The sequence below is a fragment of the Euprymna scolopes genome, chromosome 18, assembly GCF_053919585.1.
Source record: "Euprymna scolopes isolate OS-2025 chromosome 18, ASM5391958v1, whole genome shotgun sequence".
Taxonomy (NCBI): Eukaryota; Metazoa; Mollusca; class Cephalopoda; order Sepiida; family Sepiolidae; genus Euprymna; species Euprymna scolopes.
Genome location: NC_136499.1, coordinates 86,928,193 through 86,952,539, shown reverse-complemented (window position 1 = coordinate 86,952,539; position 24,347 = coordinate 86,928,193). Strand labels below are relative to the sequence as shown.

Below are 24,347 nucleotides of genomic sequence, written 5' to 3'. Positions count from 1 at the left end.
CACATCAAGCCTTTTTTTTTGGTAATCTAATACTGAAACAATCCATAATTGTTGTAAATGATTAATAGAACATGATGTTCCTTTTCATCTATAGCTAGAAAGAAATTGTGTGTTTGTACCTTTCTAAACAGTACTGACCTATATATGTGTGTGTGTGTATAAAGTGTATGATATGAATATGAGAAATAAGCTAATCAGAAACGTTTAAGCATATTTTCATATTTCAAATTCATATTTCAGGGAAAAACACAAAACTAATTAGCTTACCCACAACAAACTTTTATATATAGCTTACTTGTCATAAATACATTTTCATACTTCAAATAAGCTTTACTCATTGAACATTTTTGAAGTAAATACTGAAAAAAAAAAATATAATAATATTATATATATATTTTATAATAATATTATAATTATATATATATTTTTTATATTCAATATTATATGTGTATATACAGGAAATAGTAATAAATCTCTCTCTCTCTCTCTCTCTCTCTATATATATATATATATATATATATATATATATATATATATATATAAAATCATAGATTAGAGGAAATATCCAAAAGTTTATAAAAAAACAAACAAAATATTCAAATTATTGAAACTTCTTTTTTGGTCAATGTGACTTTCTTCAGTGTCAATATACAGTCATAACACAAATTTATATATAAATGAAAAAATAGGAATTATTAATTTTTAAAATATATTTTTTATGCATTCAAGACTCGCACAATATAATTTATTCCCTGATGAAGTTTTCATTTACTGAAACGTTAATTATATGAATCAATGAACTTTGAAGAATTTGAATGTTTTTCTATAAAATCTGCATGTATATATATGTGTGTGTGTGCATGGTTTATGTGTGAATATATGAATACATTTATATAATATACAAGTATACATTTATATAATACATAAGTATACATTTATATAACACATAAGTATACATTTATATAATATATAAGTATACATTTATATATATAAGTATACATTTATATATATAAGTATACATTTATATAATATACAAGTATACATTTATATAATATATAAGTATACATTTATATATATAAGTATACATTTATATAATATACAAGTATACATTTATATAATATATATGAATATAAACATAAGATTGCACATGTGGCATTCTTGAGATCATTCATCATCTGCTGCTGATCACGTCTCTATGATGGGCAAATTTAGATTTACTTTTACCCAATCAATATTGGATATACTCACGCTCTTGTCTTTTGAATGTAGAAACAAATGCAACTTGGAGTGTGTGTTCCTGACAATGACCAAGAAAGAGAAAACATTCGGGGCAAGAAAGTTCAGTCATTGTGTTTTGCTGTAGAGCTTCGTGTTCGCTTTGTACCGATATTTTTTATTTGACTTTTCTCCTCAAAACCTGCATCCCCCTCGGCCTCTTTGCTGAGCTCACTCTTCAAAGATCTTCGAGGCCTTTTGTTTGCTAGTGAAATAACATTGGAAACAGACTCCTTCATTCTTTTCCGTTTCTGTCTTGTCAAAGGCTCGCTAACATTTTCTGCATCGCTTGTAGATAAGAAAATTTTCTGTCGTTGAATGGAATCATGACTTTCACATGTTTCATCTGATTGTAATACCAAGCGATGTTGACCGTATCTTTGCTGACTCGACTTGTACAAATGTTCCGAGAGAGAAGCGGGAAGCAAGACTTTTTTTGGTGAATGTAAATCCAAAGGAACCACAGAGAAATCATTGGTTGTATTGTTGTTGTCATCTTGAGTGAAAACATGCGTTTCGTGTGCCTTTCCCGAGGACGACTGTTTGCTATTATTGTCGCTTGTGTTTGGATATTTTGTGCATGGGATTTCAATGGCGTCTGAATGTGAAGATGACCTTGAAAGCAAAGGAGGCGAAGCAAGAAGAGAAGTAGCTGAACACGGTCTTTGGGAATTTAAGCTTCTAACTTTGGTATTTGTCAATGATTTATCAGTATAACTGCGTGATAATTTGCGTTTCACACACGATTCATGCTGGCGTGACTTGCTTAACAACGTTGGTGAAATTGATTTAACTGGTGTTGTACTAAACTTCTTAAAGGTTGGCGTCCTATCGGGGCTTTTAAAAATGCACATGGGCTCTTTGGTAGGAGTTTTGAAGATACATTTGCTTCCATTTGGTGGAGAATTGAATAAGGCAGGTTTATTGCTGCCTGAAGAAGATGGACTTTGTGAAGACATGTTAGGTGAGTGAAAAACATGTGATTTTGCAACAGTTTTCTCAGGTGTCTGAAAAAGAGCCTGCTTAAAAGAAGTCCTTTCTGATTTGTTTGGTAATTTGGGACTTGTACTGAACGGAAAAGAAGGACTTTTTCGGTTTGGGGTGTATTTTAATACAGGGGAATAATTATTCACTATTGGGCTATTTGAAGAGGGTGAGCCCATGAGTTGAGACAAGGCAAAAGTGCTGGGTTGCTTCACTGGGGACTGGATGTTTTCATGCCTTTGTGAAACAATGGACAGGTCTGTTAGCTGGGCATAACGATCGTGGCGACCAGCAATACGGTCGGCTAACTCAAGGTATTTAGTGAGATTTCTAGACTGGGATTTTGCGTTGTTTAAACCATAAAATCCACGTTTTATCAACACCGTTGTCTTTTTGCTGTTTTCAGATAAATCTACAAAGAACAAATTTAACACATTTAATTAAAAAATTTAACATTTAATTAAAAAATATAATACATTTAAAAAATTTAATACATTTAGTTAAAAAAGATTAAATAGAAAAATAAAAACTTTTCAAATGAAAATTCCAAAACTAAATAAAATTAAAACAACAAGTTTATATGCCGTTATCTTTCGCATGGGAAATACGCTTTGATAGTTTAATGTTATCATGCACTAATGAATAGTATAACTTTGATATCAATAAGATATTGCACAAACACATTGTAGGAGATTCTGTGAAAAAAAAAAAAAAAAAAAAAAAACTACTCAGAAAATATACCCAGTAAACCAAGCGCAAGAGAGATTAAAACAATCACATTTAAATGGACGATTAGAATCTTACAAATATCTCTTGGTTGGAATGTATGATAAAGTGAGTGAACGTCTCATAGGATGCCCCATCCCCAACAAAAATAAAAAAAATATCTGTATTTTCCGAAATAGCATAGTTTTAGTTAGTATTTCACTCTGAACATATTCAGCTTTGCAATAAACATGGCTGGCTTTGCAATTAAAGAGGAGCACATTTGTTTTTATAACTTTTGTAAAGGCACACATTTAAAATTACAAAAAAAAATATTTCTTTATAATAAAAACATCTTGTATCCTGCCACTGTGGGTTACATATTCTTGGCCTTTTGGTCAAGATCAAAGTGTAGTATCTGTTCTTCATTTTCTTGTTATCTTTCTGTGGAGGAGAAATCCTTCACGACTGAGACAATTTTTATTTTTGTACCTTTTCTCCACGTTAAAAAACGACCCTGGTGTCTAACTCTGTTCCGTCGGGAGGCATAGTAAATAGATACATATTGTGCTATGTATCAAATTGCAAAGAATGATATAGGTCATTATGGAAATAGATTAAAGGTGGGTGGGGAGATGTCTGATTTGCTATTTGCTTTCTCAATTCCCCTAAATACTGGAAATGGTTCTGTTTGGCAGTTGCTAAAAAATAAGAAAACGTATCTAAGCAAACCCAGGGCTAATGACCGGCACAAACAGGAGATATTCGACCACTATTGCTTTTGTTGCATCCTCGGTGTCTGCTGGCAACAGTTTGTCTACAAAAGTACAATTCACACTCACTGCAGGATCCACTACCTCCAAAAATCTCTCTTTACCTTTGCTGGTTCGGCCATACCTTTTGTCAACACCCAGGTGACTTCATCCATGAAGTCATTGCTCCAACTCCACCATCAGACTAAAAGAAACAGTGTGGTGGTCAACTCAAAATCTGGCCAGTGAAATAGGACACTGAACTGATTCTGGGCCCCAATTATTATGGGAACCACAAATCGCTTGGAAGCACTCTTGAATCGCCATGCCTTGTCAGCCAGTGTTTGGGACATGGCAAATCAGCACATCTGACCCAGGGTGAATGGCACAACCATGACAAAATCACCTTTTAACATAAAAAGAACAATGGCTCACCCTCAATCAAATTGAAGAAAGAAAAGGTTAAATAGAAATCAGCCGATCTTTGATAAAAGTTTGGCTATTGATTGGTGAAAACAGGAGCAGGAATAAAAAGGAATCTAACTGATTAACAAACTTAATAGCACATGTATATATAATACATGTATATATAATAAATGTATATATAATACATGTATATATAATAAATGTATATATAATAAATGTATATATAATAAATGTATATATAATAAATGCGCAGTGACATCAACTTCATACATATATAATAGCACATGTATATATAATAAATGTATATATAATAAATGTATATATAATAAATGTATACATAATACATGTATATATAATAAATGTATATATAATAAATGTATATATAATAAATGTATATATAATAAATGCGCAGTGACATCAACTTCATACATATATAATAGCACATGTATATATAATACATGTATATATAATACATGTATATATAATAAATGTATATATAATAAATGTATATATAATAAATGTATATATAATAAATGCGCAGTGACATCAACTTCATACATATATAATAGCACATGTATATATAATAAATGTATATATAATACATGTATATATAATAAATGTATATATAATACATGTATATATAATAAATGTATATATAATAAATGTATATATAATAAATGTATATATAATAAATGTATATATAATAAATGCGCAGTGACATCAACTTCATACATATATAATAGCACATGTATATATAATAAATGTATATATAATAAATGTATACATAATACATGTATATATAATAAATGTATATATAATACATGTATATATAATAAATGTATATATAATAAATGTATATATAATAAATGCACAGTGACATCAACTTCATACATATATAATAGCACATGTATATATAATACATGTATATATAATACATGTATATATAATACATGTATATATAATAAATGTATATATAATACATGTATATATAATAAATGTATATATAATACATGTATATATAATAAATGTATATATAATACATGTATATATAATAAATGTATATATAATAAATGCGCAGTGACATCAACTTCATACATATATAATAGCACATGTATATATAATAAATGTATATATAATACATGTATACATAATACATGTATATATAATAAATGTATATATAATACATGTATATATAATAAATATATATAATAAATGTATATATAATACATGTATATATAATACATGTATATATAATAAATGCGCAGTGACATCAACTTCATACATATATAATAGCACATGTATATATAATACATGTATATATAATAAACGTATATATAATACATGTATATATAATAAATGTATATATAATAAATGCACAGTGACATCAACTTCATACATTTGTTTGATGAATCCTTATGCGGATGAAATATAGAAAATTCTCTCTAGCTAAATCGGCATAGATTTTTGTCATAGCTAGCATGTATTTATGGTATACACATGTAGCATTAAGATTATTTGCTAACCAATTAAATTCCTTGTTATTCTCACTCCTGTTTTCACCAGTCAATAGCCAAACTTATCAAAGATCAGCTGACTTCTATTTCACCTTTTCTTTATTCATTTTGATGGAGGTTGAGCCATCATTCCTTTTATATTAAAAGGAGAAACTGAATTGATTGGACCTTAGTTTTTTTAAGATAATGCTGGATATTCTGTTATTGTTAACTCAGAACTTTACATCCACATAATCAATAATTTCTTTTTGCCTGAGTTAAGACAAAATTGAATTCCAATCTGATGTGTGTGGTTTCAGCAAGAGAGAACGACAGCACATACTGCCAGGAATTCAAATAATGTTTGCTGAAAAACTTTTGCTGAACAACTTATTTTCAGATTTGATGACAATCCATGGCCTTCCCAGTCCCTTGACTTGTTCTAATGTGATTTTTTCTTGTTAAGGAATGCGTTTATCAAAAAAAGTCACATAACATTGAAGAATCAAAAGAAGTGATTTGTCTTGTAATTGCAGAAATAGACAGATACCTGCTGCAAAAAGTGGATGCAAACTTTCATAAATGCATTCATAGATGCATCACCAAAATTGCACATGAAAGATATAAAATGGCAAACATTTTTAAATAAATTGAAGAAAAAATTATCTCATTTTCAATGAAATTTTGTGTTTCAGGAGTTTTTAAAAACAATTGGTATTTCTGCCTCATCATATATATATATATATATATATATATATGAATATATAACTTTCAAAAAGTGGATGCATATTTAGTTAAAAAAGTGAAAATGTCTTACTTTTTAATGGAATTCCTTCTTTCAAAGGTGACTCTTCAATAACAGATACTGCCGTGTCTAACGTGGCTCGTTTTGGTGTCCAACCAATTTCAGATGAGGGTGATTCAAGTTTTGGTTTCATTGGTTCTGTTAAACGATTCTGCAAGAGATGCCATTTCCTCATCACGTGCGGATTCAACTGCTTATGGGCAGGCGTCTCAGCTACCATTGTCTTGGAGTGTTTCTCAGCTGAAGAACTCTTTGATTTTGAAGGTTTACCACTGCGACGGTGACCATATCGTTGAGTTCGATGTGATCGGGACTTCTCCTTGTCACGCACAGCAAATGACCGATGACGTTCTAAGTTCTTCTTTTCGGATATGAATAGGCTTCGACGTGCTCGTATTCTTTCCTTATCGTCATCTCCAGTTTTTTCACTTTTCATGTCTTTTGTTAGGCTTTTCGGTTTTTTGATTGGTGCCTTCTTCTTTCCAACTACAATCTGACGTTTCACTCCTTCGCCAAGACCAGGGACAATTTGCATGGTTTTAACTTTTTTGGTTTGCGCAGCTAGTTCTGGAAATCCATCTCGGGTTGTTTCATCCAAAAGGGAAGTGCTGACAGTTGAAGGACAGAATGAAGATTGGACGCTTGACTCAGGAGAGGCAATCCAAGTTGAAAGGATGCTGGGTAATGGCTGCATGAGTTCGTTGTAAATTTCAGCAAGTGGACGAGTCAGAGTATCAGCATAGTTCTTCAACAAAACATCAGTGAGGAACACGGGAACGATAGCAGCATTGGTAATGAATGATAATGTCCGTAGCATGGTAACAATCTCTTCAACAAAAATGTCAACGGTGCTTTCTTCATTATCTTCTGGTTCTTCGTTATTTGCTTGTGGATCTTCAGATGAAAGTTTCAAATACGTAAGCATTTCCATTCTTAGGATGATCTGCAACTGATATTCAAGAATCTTGTCTTGTTTTTTAGAACTTAAAGACGCATCCTGATATTTCTGGCGCAGGTTGCAACTTGACATGTACACTGTTTTTTCCAAGAATGTTTTTGCTTCTTCCTCCGGGTTATTCTTACCTCGTTCTTTCATGTAGGAGTGGACGACAGCCACAACATGGTGGATTCGGTTCCATGAATTCAGATTCTCGGTGATTGTGGAATCATAAAACTCTTTAATATAATCACTCAACGCTGGATCATCAGTTAACTGCTTAACAATTGCAGCTACTTGGATTTCACTTTCGCCAGACAGTCTCGATGAACGACTGATACTGGTGATGTCATCTTTGTCCACTTTGCTTTGTTGTTCGACTACTTGCATACTTTTGGACAGAATCATTTCAGCCCTTGTTGGCCCAAGGTTAAAACTCAGCAGTTTCTGAAGAAGCCGGGGTTTTGGTTCTCCTCCGCAAGCAGTTGGATTCTGGCATTCTTCGGATGCATTTTCAGATGATTTTTTTTGCTCTTCCTCCTGTTGTTTGCTCTTGTCGATCAATTGAGACGGGCTGTCAGCTTGTCGATAGAAAGTTTTCAATTGCTTAAACAAGTTGGTCTCTCTTGTCACATTCGACGAAGAGGGGCCAATGGCAACATTCTTACTCAAAGCCAGAGACATCTTAGACATTTCAGGATTTTTCACACGAGCCAAAAAGCTCCATTTGTTCAAGATGGCAGAATCAAACACATTCGAACATTTTGGCACTTTTTTTTCAGATGGAATATCTGGAGAAAAAAAACAAAAACAATTAGAAAGAGAATAATATCAATGTATCAATCTAATAAAACAGTGTCGTACTAAAACCCTAAGTTACAACTTGTTCTAATAAATGTTTCATCTAAACTTTATTTTTTACATTTTTAATTATGCATGATTTTAAATAGAAGTTGCGGGATAAATTTGTTCTCAGGATATTTACAAAAAACGTTTTTTTACCCCAAATAGTGGTGATTTGAAGTGCTTGCTAAAGTTTGTGTAAGAAGTTACATGATCATTTAAATTATTTGCCTTATAAATTTAACTCTAAATGAAACCAAAAAATATTTAATAAATTATAACTTTTTCACTCCTGCATTTCCTCAAATCATATATTTATATATATATATATATATATATATATATATATATATATATATATATATATATATATATATATATAAGCACTTTAGAGATATTTTTACTTACCAGATTTATTTTGAATATCTACAGACTTAAGAATGTATTTTGAATGCGAGAGTCTTTTAGCATAACGCTGAGTGATATAATCGACATATGCTGTTTCATTTTCTTGGAATTTATTGGTCTGGTTGTTTGTGGCATTTGAGTCTGATTTTGAGAACAAATGTTTCTCCAGGCCGAGGCTAAGTCCCAATGGAAAAAAGACAACCAAACCGAGGTTAACTGTCAGCGGTTGCAGAACAGCCAGAAATGGTGTTGCCTCACCAGACAATTTTACAGTTAAAACCTGAAATTAAAAAAAATATAAAATAAAATATAGTTTGAAAAGAAATGGAAACAAAATTTAATATAAAAAAATAGTTTCAACCTTTTGTGTGATCATTTTAATCAATAGATTTTTCTCAATCACCTTAAAAATGTTTTTTTTTTTATTACTTTTATCGATCAGAATATTGTTCTCATCTTGCAACGTTTTGGTCAGATTAGCCTTCAACTGTAGTTAGGCATGTTAGTTGTTGTTTGGAAAAGAAAATAGATGGTCGAAGGCCAATCTGACCGAAACATTGCACTAACAACACTCAAGATGAGAACAATATTCTGATCAATAAAAGTGATATAAATAATCAGCCTCATCTAAAACATTAAGAAATCTGATTTTTTTTATTTTTAATTTTGTTTCAGATCTTAACACCATTGCAATAAAGTTGAACACCATTGCAATGAAGTTTAACACCATTGCAATAAAGTTTAACACCATTGCAATAAAGTTGAACACCATTTCAATAAAGTTTAACACCATTGCAATAAAGTTGAACACCATTGCAATAAAGTTGAACACCATTGCAATAAAGTTGAACACCATTGCAATAAAGTTGAACACCATTTCAATAAAGTTGAACACCATTGCAATAAAGTTGAACACCATTGCAATAAAGTTTAACACCATTGCAATAAAGTTGAACACCATTGCAATAAAGTTGAACACCATTGCAATAAAGTTGAACACCATTGCAATAAAGTTTAACACCATTGCAATAAAGTTGAACACCATTTCAATAAAGTTGAACACCATTGCAATAAAGTTGAACACCATTGCAATAAAGTTGAACACCATTGCAATAAAGTTGAACACCATTGCAATAAAGTTGAACACCATTGCAATAAAGTTGAACACCATTTCAATAAAGTTTAACACCATTGCAATAAAGTTTAACACCATTGCAATAAAGTTTAACACCATTGCAATAAAGTTGAACACCATTTCAATAAAGTTGAACACCATTGCAATAAAGTTGAACACCATTGCAATAAAGTTGAACACCATTGCAATAAAGTTTAACACCATTGCAATAAAGTTGAACACCATTGCAATAAAGTTTAACACCATTGCAATAAAGTTGAACACCATTTCAATAAAGTTGAACACCATTGCAATAAAGTTGAACACCATTGCAATAAAGTTGAACACCATTGCAATAAAGTTGAACACCATTGCAATAAAGTTTAACACCATTGCAATAAAGTTTAACACCATTGCAATAAAGTTTAACACCATTGCAATAAAGTTGAACACCATTGCAATAAAGTTTAACACCATTGCAATAAAGTTGAACACCATTGCAATAAAGTTGAACACCATTGCAATAAAGTTTAACACCATTGCAATAAAGTTTAACACCATTGCAATAAAGTTGAACACCATTGCAATAAAGTTTAACACCATTGCAATAAAGTTTAACACCATTGCAATAAAGTTGAACACCATTGCAATAAAGTTTAACACCATTGCAATAAAGTTTAACACAATTGCAATAAAGTTTAACACCATTGCAATAAAGTTTAACACAATTGCAATAAAGTTTAACACCATTGCAATAAAGTTGAACAAATGAAAAATAGCTGAGCAAAGCGCAGTTTTCATCTTTGATGGCAAATTTATATTTTTTGACAAAAGTTTTATAACCTCTTTAAGAAAGAAAAACAATTGCTACCTGAATTTTTACATTATGATCAAGGAGTAAATGCTTCATCTATTGACCCAAGAGAATCAAGTGTATATTTAGAAAAGGTCAGGAGACAGTAAAAAAGATCTGTGACTGATCCCGAAGCTGCCTTGAGGCTATAATCAAATCCTGCACCAAGTTTCATGAACAAATCTCCAAAAATGAAATTACTGCGTTTTTTTTTTTCTATTCATTTAATATTATTTTTTTCTTGCTAGACAAACATTGTCAGCATCCTGTATATCTATTATCACACTAAAACTTAGTTTCCCTGAAAACTTTTTTCCTATATATTTTATTGAGATAAAATACATGCTAAAATATTTCTTGGTTCTGGGATTGAGTTATGCCTGAAAAAAAAAATTGTAATTCTTATGAGCTATAATTTGTAATTAACTGAACAAATCATTTTTCAGTTTTCAATGTTTTTCTCTCACCCTTTCTCATTCTCTGTTGATTCAAAAACTTTAATATTTACAGTCTCTGTGAGCATTTAGAGAAAGAGTGACTTTCTTCTTTCAGTGTGGCCATCTAATTTAGATGCATGTTTGTATACATCACAAGCACACCATGCAAAAGATAGTAATTCTATCCTTAAGGGTTATACAGGCATAGAGATTTATTATTAATTATGCAATCTCTAATAGATATCTTACAGCTTATGAATTTTGGAATGAAATCAAAGTATAATAAATAATGTTAGTAACCCAATGGATCATGAATATAGCCACACTGATGAATCTTGAATAATGTGAAACATATATGTGAATATTAAAAACATTTCTTAGAAATTAATCAGGTTATCTGGTATTGCTTATGGTAAAACTGTGTTATTTCTATTAAAACTTTTACTCCCCCACATCCCTTCTTTCTCTCCCACCTAGTTGATTCCTTTCTTGCTGAACTCTCTTTTACATAATAGATTCCTATTGGAATGAGTCAGCATTTTTTTTTCTAAATTAGTACAAAATAACACTGAACTATCATGATTAAACCTGATCTAGTTGACCTCCCAAGGAATGAATAATTATTTTTAAATTTTAGGATAATGCTGTTCAAGAATATACCAACATTGTGGCTGTTTGTTTTGTAGTTTTTGATTTTCAGTTGGACATGCATATACATACACACAACTTTCTGTTAATAGACGATTATTTCAAGCTTCTTTCAAAGAAGACTACTATGTAAGGAAAATATGAAAAACTTCTCAGCAATATTGCAAAACGTTTCTTTCCTTAGGTAGGGCAAACACTCTCTGGGAGCTTACTATGTTCGTTAAATAAATAATACGAATATCTTCCTTTTCCATCATACAGCTGTTTCAGTGACTATCTATCAGATAGAAGTAAAAACTGACAAGCATGGAGTTGGAATCCTGTGACCAGTAATAGAGTTATATACAGTCACACTGATGTGTCTAAGTTAAGATGAAACATATATGTATGTGGATATTAAAACATTATAATATATATATATATATATATATACATGGCTTTAAAATATTGTTAATATTACTTACCAAATTCTGATCAGCCTCAACCAGTTGACGAATTAAACTTTGGAATTTCGTACCTACATTAAGATGTGGTGATGATTTCCAACTGGTAAGTTGATTGTCTGTATTGAATTTTGATTTCGATGGAATAGAAACAGAACAGAAAAAAGTATAATTTGATGTACTACAGACGTCATCACTGCTTAGATAAGAATAGACTTCAAGCTGAAGAGCTGCAGACCGCCCTGCAGGTGAGAGTTGAGGTGATGAGGATGCTGCAGAAAGAGAATTGTCCAGGTGATCTCTGGTAAGGACAAATTCTATATCAGCCTTCGCTTCATCGCTTGATTTTTTATGGTTCTCAGTCATTGTTATACGCACGTTCTTACAAGAATTAGAGTTGTGCAAACGAGTAAAGAATTGTCTGCAAATATAAAAACAAAATAATTTGAAGCTATCAGAAGAACAATAATTCAAATAAAAATAATAATTGACTTTTTTGAAAAGGGGGTTTATCTTCAAAAAGCTGCACATTTTCAAAGTCTGTAGAATAAGCTTTAGTTTCAGTTTTGTGTCTGACTAAAATGAAACAAAAACTTTAGTTGTGGTGAATTTCATGTTGCTGATGAGATTAGTTTTTATTGTGGAATTGCAGTCAGAGCAAGTTCATTTCTTCCAGAGTTGGTTAAAATTGGCAGAGTTTAATTCAAATTCTTTTTTTTTTTTTTTTTAAATTGAATTCTTTAAATCTCATTCACAAACAAAAGTTGAATTTATAGTTTGAAAAAAAAAAACATAGGCATCCCCCCTTTAAAATCAAAGTGCTATGATGACGACCATATTTGGTTAAATATCTATTTTACATGCTGACATGTGTTGGACGGTTTGGGAAATTGACTTTCAAACTATCTATGGCTAGGTCTATACCTCTTTCTTTCAAATCCATCCTAAACACTTCCTCCAATATTTCCGTTGGCCTTCATCTGCTATCTCAACTACTCTCATGAAAATCAAACTTTTTTTGTAAAGAAAGAATCTCTACACGAATAAAATTGTGTTAATATCATTTCTCATGTGTGCATATTAGTTTGATAAACGTCTAATATTTTTGAAATATTCATTGAAATCAGAAATGCAAACTATTATAACACGCCTTTAAAAAATTCTATTAAAAAATAACTTAATTACAAAATTAAATACATCAGAATGCATTTCTGTTTTGTTGTAAACAAGTTAGTCATTTAAATATTTTGTTAATAGTTGAAAAAAAAAAGAAAGAAAAAATTAAAATTTTATGAAATTTGAAACATTTCAAATTGTCACATATGAAGTCATTTAAATTGTCTTAATATTTTTGGAGAATATTTTAGTTTTTTTTAATGCTATCTTCTGAACACACTGTTTTTCTCTCTAATACATTTAGAACATTTATCTGAATAACATTTATTTAAATATATATTTATATTCTAAACCTATATTTCAATTACCATTACTGGTTTAATATTATTAGACTGGGCTAATATTCAGAGAGAGATGGAAAAAATTATTAATCATTTGAAAATTTGTAATTCTAAGTCTAATTTATATAAACAAATGCTTGCAGAATCAGGATAACTGGAGAAGATTTTTTAGGTCATTTTGGCCATCTGTAAGTACAACTGTCAAATGTTCAATAAATGTTTGGATATAGTCAGGTTCCTAATGTAATTTTGTGGGAACTTTTTGAAGATTTGTAAACCTATACATTTTTGGAAAGGTTTTTGTCTCAGAAATCAGAAAATCAATGTTTGCATTTGCCCAGATGCGTATATGGTGGCCATATTGGATTTACTAAATGGTCGCCGTAAGATGTACGTTTTGTAATATCTCGGCTTCTAAATAAGCTGGAACACTGATTTTAACTGCTAAACCCAATGGTGGTGGTTATAAAATTTTCCCAGATGTGTATACGGCAGCCATATTTGAGTTTACAAAATGGCCGCTGTAAAATGTACGTTTTATAATATCTTGGCCTCTAAATAAGCTGGAACACTGATTTTAACTGCTAAACCCAATGGTGGTGGTTATAAAATTTTCCCAGATGTGTATATGGCCGCCATATTTGAATTTACAAAATGGCCGCTGTAAAATGTATGTTTTATAATATCTTGGCCTCTAAATAAGCTGGAACACTGATTTTAACTGCTAAACCTACATTTTCAGTGTCATAGAAACCAATGGTGATAGTTATAAAGCAACAACATTTTTAATATTAACCTTTCGATGCATAACTGGATTCAAACTGATGTGGTGTTGTTTTTCTTCGAGATACTAACGCTAGCAAAACTGCTGAAGAACCCTTTCTACAAAAGGCGAGTCTGCTTGAGATGATAAATCTTATTGATGTAGAAACAAAAAACAAAGCATACCTTAGTATGGATTATATTAAACGACTTATGTTAATATGCTTGGTTCGGAAGTTTTTGAAAGTCATTTACCTGTATTCAGTAGAAAATGGTTGAGAGAAAGGACCCCTACTTATTTGCCGCACCTGAAGTCTGTTCGACCAAACATAAGGAAGACATCTCTCCTCTATTCACCATGTGAAGAGGATATGGTTAATACCTCAATGACAACTGTTAAGGAGGAGAGGAACAGCATGAAGACAATCTACAAAGCAGCACAGGTGATAAGGAAAAGCATTGCAACCCTCAAAGAGCCCAAGGAAAGAAATGCCATGCAGGTATCTAGTGACAATGATGATGTTCCAGCTGAATTATACACCTTAATCCATTGGATAATGATTGGGCCTGCTGAAAAGCTGGAAACTTTAAAGAGAATCAAAGATGTTGACCGAGCAACACTGACGGCGAGCCAGAATATCATATATGGGTTCAAATCCAGTAAACAGGTAAGATACAAGCCAAGCAATGGATCAGCATTCGTCACCCCATGCATGAGGGAACCCTCAGGTTTTGGGACTGGCACTAACTGTCCACCATGACACACGCAACAAGAAGATGTTGAATCTTCTCAATGCTCATGGCTACACTATTTCACATCGCCGTGTTCTTCTCATGGAAACTTCTCTGGCAAATGTTATAGAAAACACCAGAGCATATCAAGGCTTCTATGTACTACCATTCTTGAAGAAGGGGACCTTTGTTTTTTTCGCAGTAGATAACAGATTTTGCAGAGGACACTCCTGATGAGAAGGGAACCACCCACGAAACCATCACGGCAGTGTACCAGAAAGTTGATCCTTCTAAAGAACCTGTTGCAGAACCTTTGATCATAGGTGATGCAAAGAGTATATCAGTCATACCCTACCATGTAGACATGCTTCACTGTAACAAGCCAAAACCACAGGCTAACAAGAGGTCAGAACAGTTTGCCATCGGCCAGGGGATCTCAGGATCCTATCAGCTGACACAGCTTGGATAAGTTGTTGCATCTGCTTTATCCAGAATGAAACCTTGAGAAACCTCCAGCAAGATTCCAGGCTGGGCAGGATACAACTCATTGCTGTCTGAAAGCCTTCCCTTGACACAGGTTGGAGCCTTGGCACACGAGTGGTCAACTCTGCTAACTGTGATGGTACAAGCAAATCAGCTGAGGAAGTTGGCAGTTGGGGAAGATCACTCCATAGTCATTACCATTGACATGGTTCTATATGAGAAGGTGGTGCAGCTCTTAGATGCCAGATCTTACTTGAAACAAATGGTTTTTCCCAGACTGGGTGAAGCGCATGTCATAATGGCTACCCTCAGAGCGCTTGGTGCCTCCATAGAGAACTCAGGCATAGATGATGCCTGGGTGGAAGCAGGTGTGTATGGTCCTGCCATGACATGGCAAATCCTGAAATGCAAACACTACAAGCGAGCTCTCCATGCTCATATCTACTCATACATAGCACTCTATGAAATGGCTCTAGAGGTGTTCTTCAAGGACAACCCACAACTGAAAGATGTGTGCCTGACAGCAACAGAAGGAGTAGAAGCTGCCTGCTCTGAAGATAAAGACACGAAGGCTGAATTCATGAAGCAAGCAAACAGCACCCTCCAGGAAGCCTTGATCACAGATGAGGTCATCACAGCATTTCAAAAACGGAAGGAACAGAAATCCCAGAATACGATGTTCAAAGCCATGATGAGGTATCTAGATTGGATCGAAGCAATTATGTTCTTTGTACCAGCAACTCTGAATGTTGACCTGGAACTCCATCTGCAAGCTGGAGAAGCACTGAGCAAGCTGTCCTTTGCCATGGACCACATCAAGTATAAGCGACCTTGGCCAAGATACATCACAGATACGCATGACTTGAGAACCAATCACCCTCAGACATGGGAGGAATTACAAGCAGAAAATATATCAGTCACGCAAAGTTTCATTCCCTTTGTGTCTGTTGGGGCAGACCATGCACATGAACACTTGAACAAACTGATGAAGACTAGCTTTGGTATCATAGGCATCTCCAACAATGCCAATGCCAGACAGAGATTTTTTCTGGCCACACCAGAACTTTCGCGTCTAGTCAGTTTGACATGAAAGCTGACAGAATCACAGACCATCATGAGCTTGGACCAAATGCAGGCAAGAGGACACATGGTACAGTCGACAAAGCCAAGTCAAGTAAACCATATTCAGCCATGGAAACCCCTTTACCACTAAAGGGGAAAAGCTGTACAATGTGATCACTAATGCCTACATCCCAAATGAGTATGTAATACAGATCTTGAATGTTGATGTCACTGGACAGAAGTTGTATAAGGATTACGTGTCAGAGCGGATCAATGGAGATGTCAGCCTCTGGGTCTCTGTGAAGAAAGAGAACAACAAGATGTTCCTTTCTGAGAACAAGAAATTTACAGTGAAACTCAGAGACAATACTGTGGATTTGAAGAAGACCAAGAACCTGTTTACAAAGCTGATGGTACTTGCCAGGTCAAGCCGAGACATCAGCCAGAAAGAGGCCATAGGAAAACATGAATTCACTCTGACACCAAGAGCACTGTTTGCTCCTTATGGAACAATGCTGCCATGACATGATAATTCCAAGTTAATCCATCTATTTGAGAAGCTGACAAGAGAAGACATGCCCCACAAGAACCAGTCACCTCAAGCTCTACCCACCAAGATGCAACGGATACAAGATTTATAGAGCCGACATCTACTGATCAGCCAAGTCGGAAGATAGCACTGGTGGATGGCATGGTGTTTATGTAGAAGCTGAGCAAGAAACCAGTGACACTAGTGACAGTAAAGAATCTGAGTGACTGTTTCAATGACAGACTGATGCAACTAACATGAGATTATGATGAAATCATCCTCGTTTTTGGACACATACCGAGCAGATTCTCTGAAGAGTGCAACCAGAGATAAATGAAGACAAGGTAAAGCTTCTGTTCAGCATCAAGTCAGAGATGACACAAACATCAAACACATCCCAATGAGGAGGTTCCTCTCCCATGACAAGATGAAGTCTGATCTGACTATCTTGCTGCCCAAACTCTAGAATACAACAGGGGATCATCCAAGCTGATCATGACATCTGCTTCTGGATACACTAAGAGCAACAAAGACCTGGTCTTTGAAGTAAATAACCCTGAGGAAGCAGACATGCTGCTGATCCACCAGGCTGTGCTGGCTTCACAGTGAAACCCACCTGATGTCCAGTTAGTATTTTTCTCCCCAGATACGGACGTTTTAGTATAATTGCTGAAAAACATGTCCATTTCTATGTCCTCTTGTGTTATACAAATTGAACCACTGTGGCGAGCTCTAGGTAAAGAAAGAGCAAAGGCTTTGCCAGCCTTCCATGCGTTCACTGGGGCCCGACAACACAGGGAGGTTCTCCCGTATATGCAAGACAACCTGGCTGCAGATCTACCTCAAAGCAGATGCAGGATGCAGATGTTGTCAATGCTCTGCAAATGCTTATGGATGAAGCAGAAGTGACAGAGGCAATGCGGTCAACACTGGAGTCCTTTGTATGTGGAGCTTACTCGCCAAAAGGGATCAACATAAAAACAATACCTGAACTGCGATGGCATCTGTTCTGCAAGCATAGGGCAGAAAGTGACAGACTCCCTCCAATACCTGGAGCTCTAAAGCAGCATATTTTAAGAGTCCATGTCCAAGCAAGGGCACGGGCACAAGCAGCCATTGCTTGCAGATTTACCAACTGGATCCTCTGGAAAATGGGTACTTCAGACAATTGGATGGCATCCTGAAACCAATGACCACAGAGGTCCTCCCAGCCCTTAAGATGGACACATGCAAATGTATATTTGACTGTTCTGGCAGATATTCCTGCAGGTCTAAAGACTTAACCTGTACTGACATGTGTCAGTGCAGCAACCAGTGCAAAAATGATGAAGATTCCTTGGACCATTGACTTCCTTGACACTGAAAATGTAGGTTTAGCAGTTAAAATCAGTGTTCCAGCTTATTTAGAAGCCGAGATATTACAAAACGTAAATCCAATATGGCCGCATCTGGGCAAATGCAGGCATTGATTTTCTGAATCCTGAGACAAAAACCTTTCCAAAAATGTATAGGTTTGCAAATCTCCAAAAAGTTCCCACAAAAGTTAAAATTGTGCCTGACTAATATTTATAAATACAGAAAATATAAGCAGAATTCCAACAAGAAAGGTTGAATAATCTTTATTAATGCATCAGAATGATGAATTTATGTTAATTGATCATGACAAAACAAATGTTTTCTAATTGTACATTTATTATTTAGTACCAAATGCTATAAAAGATTCAATTTTTTTTAACTTGTGATAAAGAAAACAGACTTACTCAAGAGTTTGTGTATTGGAGGAATTAGTAGGCACTAACTTGAGAGGACACACTTCAGTTTGGTTCTCATCTAATAAAAAGAAAAAGATAATCATTAAACAACAAATCTGCATCACAAAAATCTAAAGGTTGCATAACATTTATTCTTTTCGTCAAACATATTCAATAACATTAATGAAAATTTAGTCCAGTTTCATGTCAAGGAAATCAAGAAAACATGAATTAATTATAGAATTTCAAATTCATTTCTTTACTTCCATTTTTTTTTTGTTTCTTTGAAATTTGTAAGTTGTGTTTCAAAATATTTAGAAACAAAAAGTTGGCTATCACTGCTTTTTTGGTTTAATCTTATTGTATTATATAATATTATTGAGGTTTTCTTTTAAAATGCCAGAATCATACATATATTTAAAGAAATAAACATTTACTTCAATAAATCTATTTGCTTATCTGCATAAGAGGGAAAGTTTCTGGTTTTCTTCATAGAAAATTAGATATCAAATATATTTGCCTCATTGAAACAATTTGTGGGTGAGCTTTTAAAAGACTACCTGCAATTTGACAAAATCTTTATATTCAAAACATATTTGTCATTCACAACAGCCAATATTTTTAGAGTTGCTTGCTACTCTCATCTATATAACAAATGTTGGCTTGTTGGTTTCTTAATATCTGCTGAATACAGTCATTTTGGTAAAACTTTTGATGCTTCAAGTTCTTAATATTTAACATTAATAATACTTTTTTCTCCTAATTCATTCAAAATTCAAATCTGCTACTAAAGTTCCAGAAACACAAGACTATCTTTTATCGATATTACTATTGGACTACACTTTTACAGCACTCTATCTTCCAAGTCATCAAAATAACTGCTCTACGCATCAACACTCACACAGAAAATCTTGGTATAAATGACAAAAATAAAAATCTACAATAGAATCTTAATGTTTTTTGACTTCAAGCAAAACTTTCTTATTAGTGAAATATGTCAAACATCATTCAACTGTAAACCACAATCAATTAACGAGACCATCATACACCCGTGATCATTCTACTAAACTCTCAATTAAAATTTCAACCTGTGGCACTCATTTGTTATAGGCTGAACAATATCAACATTTTGCACCCATTGCAATAAAAGGTGGGAAGATATATCGAGGAGATGGGCATCCAGTTTTAACAATCATAGAAAACATGACTGAGAACCACTGTGAGCATGACACTACAATTTATTGAATCACAACATGAAATGAATTCTATTACAAAGTTTAGTTTGACACAATGACACAGCAAAAATGAAATTAAATAAAGACATATTTGCACACACACTAATTGTTAGAAATTATTTTCCACCACCTCATTCAACAAATTTCAAATCTGATAAACAGTTGAAATTTATGAATGAATTTTAAATGATTTGGTTGTTTTTGTTTTACTGCATATCAACCCTTTTCGGGTTATTTAATGCTGAATCCAAAGATTTTGAAGAAAATTTTTTTAATAGAATATATTTGTTGTTTTCAAGTCGGTTTCTATTTAACCCATAGTTGGAACCCTAACAGGTACTACCACTCTGGGTCAGAGTGGACCTGGGAGCAATGGTAATTAAAGGGTGGCTCCACACTCCTCAAAGCCCACAAGCTGGGGCCTCACCACTGGATATAGTTTAAGGTTATATCCAGGATCCCCATTGAGGGACTTTTACCCTCTGTAGGGGGGCAGTCGGTGTATTCTAATGTCCCACCGACAGGGCCGGAATTTTAAATGAACCCATTTCTACTGAAACTGATAATTATAAATAAAGTAAGACAACGAATAGCTTACATCATCAAGAATGTCATCATTAGGTTCGCTGAAGATTTTAATTCCTCTATACTTATGCATGCTTCTAAGTGCTGATCAGCGACAAATCAATCAGTGAGTTACAGATTTATTTATTTTATTGTTTTTGCTTTCATTTTCTTGTGATAAGGATTGACAGGAGAAAGAATAAAGACATCTCCAAAGATAGGAAACTGAAAATCCATTTCTAAAAGCTACCCAACACTTGTCAACATGTAAAGAGGTTATGATGATGATGATGATGATTCTCTTCAAACTACTGTCCACATTATTTTTCTATGTTTCGGCTGATGTGTATTCCGACCATCTTCAGGTTTATTGTTTAATTAGGTGATGTTTTTCTCTGTATTTAATTATGTAATGTTGCTGATTATTTGGGAAAATGTTGTTTCTTATGTTTCATCAAATTTAAGAAGAAACAAATTCATCAATTACAAGAATGTTAAAATACAGACAATACAGATTCAGGCAATGAAAATTTAAAAACTAAAAAACAAACACTTACTTTGAGGAAACGTTAAAATAGCTTCAAGATAAGGTCTCTTCGAGATGGCATCAATTCCATCTTTTCCCAGTGTTGTTGTAGCAATGGTTAAGGGTCCTTTAAAGAGGAAGTGATCTAAGACTGAAGTTACAGGCAATAACCCTCGACCGTTATTTTGATATTTGGATCTTTTATTTTTGGAATCCACTTTGGATCTGTCAGACAAAGGAGGAAAGTCATCATCAGCTTCTGATTTCTTTTCAAAGAAATGTCCAAACTGGGATGGCTGTTGAGGGCTGTTGAGATCAGGAAACGAATGATTGGCCAATCTGGTGTTATAATAAATAGATGACCAGTGTTTGCTGCCCGTGACGGTCAGACTGTCCAGTGGGATAAGAGTGCCATTCAGTTTGACCAAAGCTTCATTCACAATTCCAAAAGAATCATTTTCATAGTTTGAGAGCTAAAATAAAATAAAAATTAAATATTATTCTGATCTCAATATATTTTCGTTCAGGAAATTTTAGAATAGAAGCCACATCAATTGGGGAGGGGGAGATTATGGAATCAGTTATACAAAGTCCAAATCCTATCACATCTAGTGTGTTTTTTTAGATTAGTGACAATTCTGAGAAATATCAATACCAGACCATTTCTTACAAAAAACTTAAATCAAGCATTATTGAAAAGAGCATAAAAAAACAAAGAAATAATATCTTTAGTTTTTTAAAATCGGTCCATTAGAACTGGAGTTATGACCATTCAAAGTATCAAAAAATGTCTGGTTCACTGGACATTTTTTCTGAAGTCAGTCCTAATCAAATGCATAAAAGCTTGTGACTGAAAATGGTAATTTGCACAATTTACAGACTAACCCATCTTTAAAAAACTTCAGAGCTTTTTAAGATATTATGATGAAATTTTGAACATATTATAACAACACCTTGAAGCTTTAGATGGCTGTATTAACAATCATCTCGATATCTTATAGCATATTTGTTGCACCTTTATATATAACTTTGAAGGAAGCATCATGACTGAAAATATAAGCTGTGAATTTTTATCAAATACGATGAGAGTTTGTAGCAAGCATAATCTAAAAGTACTGGGATTTGTACGAATCATAGGTTTTGCAGTTCATTGTACAATGTTTTTCTAGTTCCTCAATCTTAGCAAGATTTCTTAATTTTGCTCTTTTTCTAATCAGTCTATGTACTTTGACTCTCATCCAGTTGTTAAACAGAATATTGTGAAATTTCCAGCAGATTAAAAACTTTTTGAAACCGAATGATTTGTGGCAAATTTCACCATTAATTGAAGAATGTATCCATTTGATAACTTTCTGGTTTTTATATCCGTGGATAAGTCAGTTTACTGTACAAAAGTTCCACCAATATTTAATATTTAACATTTGAGAATTACCAGAATGCAAGATTTCACCTGCAATAAAATAACATAAAAATTAATTTTTTTTTCTTAGTCCTTATTATATGGGGATTCATCGTTTGGCCCCCTGGCAGTTTAATAATATAAATAGATTAAAAAAAAAAGAAGTTTGGTTTATTTTGAAAGTTAGTGAAAAAGAAAGAATAATGATTGAAAAAAATAAAACAAACAAAAAACAAATATAAAAAGATTTTAACCAATAAAAATATATATATAAATATATACCAGAAAGTATGTCTAAAAATCATAAAACATCTGAAGGCTTCATAGAAAAATACACTAAATTATATTTAAAAAAAAATGACATAAAAATATTCAAAATATTAATGTCATAAAAATATTCAAAATACTAATGACAAAACATACTAATGAAATGAAAGATATTAAAAATATTAGTGACATGAAAGATATTAAAAATACTAATGACATGACAGATATTAAAAATACTAATGACATGAAAAATATTAAAAATACTAATGACATGAAAGATATTAAAAATACTAATGACATGAAAGATATTAAAAATACTAATGACATGACAGATATTAAAAATACTAATGACATGAAAAATATTAAAAATACTAATGACATGAAAAATATTAAAAATACTAATGACATGAAAAATATTAAAAATACTAATGACATGAAAGATATTAAAAATACTAATGACATGACAGATATTAAAAATACTAATGACATGAAAAATATTAAAAATACTAATGACATGAAAAATATTAAAAATACTAATGACATGAAAAATATTAAAAATACTAATGACATGAAAAATATTAAAAATACTAATGACATAAAAGATATTAAAAATACTAATGACATGAAAAATATTAAAAATACTAATGACATGAAAGATATTAAAAATACTAATGACATGAAAAATATTAAAAATACTAATGACATGAAAAATATTAAAAATACTAATGACATGAAAGATATTAAAAATACTAATGACATGAAAAATATTAAAAATACTAATGACATGAAAAATATTAAAAATACTAATGACATGAAAAATATTAAAAATACTAATGACATAAAAGATATTAAAAATACAGACTAATATATATATTCAAAATACTAATGACATGAAAAATATTCAAAATACTAATGACATGAAAGATATTAAAAATACTAATGACATGAAAGATATTAAAAATACTAATGACATGAAAAATATTAAAAATACTAATGACATGAAAAATATTAAAAATACGAATGACATGAAAAATATTAAAAATACTAATGACATGAAAAATATTCAAAATACTAATGACATGAAAAATATTCAAAATACTAATGACATGAAAAATATTAAAAATACTAATGACATGAAAGATATTAAAAATACTAATCACATGAAAAATATTAAAAATACTAATGAAATGAAAAATATTCAAAATACTAATGACATGAAAAATATTAAAAATACTAATGACATGAAAGATATTAAAAATACTAATGACATGAAAGATATTAAAAATACTAATGACATGAAAGATATTAAAAATACTAATGACATGAAAAATATTAAAAATACTAATGACATGAAAAATATTAAAAATACTAATGACATGAAAAATATTAAAAATACTAATGACATGAAAGATATTAAAAATACTAATGACATGAAAAATATTAAAAATACTAATGAC

At 32.2% G+C, this 24,347-nt stretch overlaps 1 protein-coding gene and 1 pseudogene across 1 annotated transcript in view; one reads left to right on the top strand and one right to left on the bottom strand.

Annotated features, from left to right (window-relative positions):
* Positions 1-1,210: 1,210 nt before the first annotated feature.
* LOC145297678 (uncharacterized) overlaps positions 1,211-24,347 on the bottom strand; it is a 33,773-nt gene continuing 10,636 nt past the window's right edge. The window contains exons 2-7 of the mRNA XM_080143863.1: positions 21,256-21,697; positions 18,909-18,978; positions 12,145-12,544; positions 8,629-8,908; positions 6,453-8,168; positions 1,211-2,671 (exon numbers count right to left, since the gene is read on the bottom strand). Coding sequence (XP_079999989.1) covers positions 1,341-2,671; positions 6,453-8,168; positions 8,629-8,908; positions 12,145-12,544; positions 18,909-18,978; positions 21,256-21,697 — 4,239 coding nt within the window. The 3' untranslated portion in view covers positions 1,211-1,340. The remainder of the gene's footprint in view (positions 2,672-6,452; positions 8,169-8,628; positions 8,909-12,144; positions 12,545-18,908; positions 18,979-21,255; positions 21,698-24,347) is intronic.
* On the top strand, positions 3,343-3,461 carry LOC145298050 (U2 spliceosomal RNA; annotated as a pseudogene).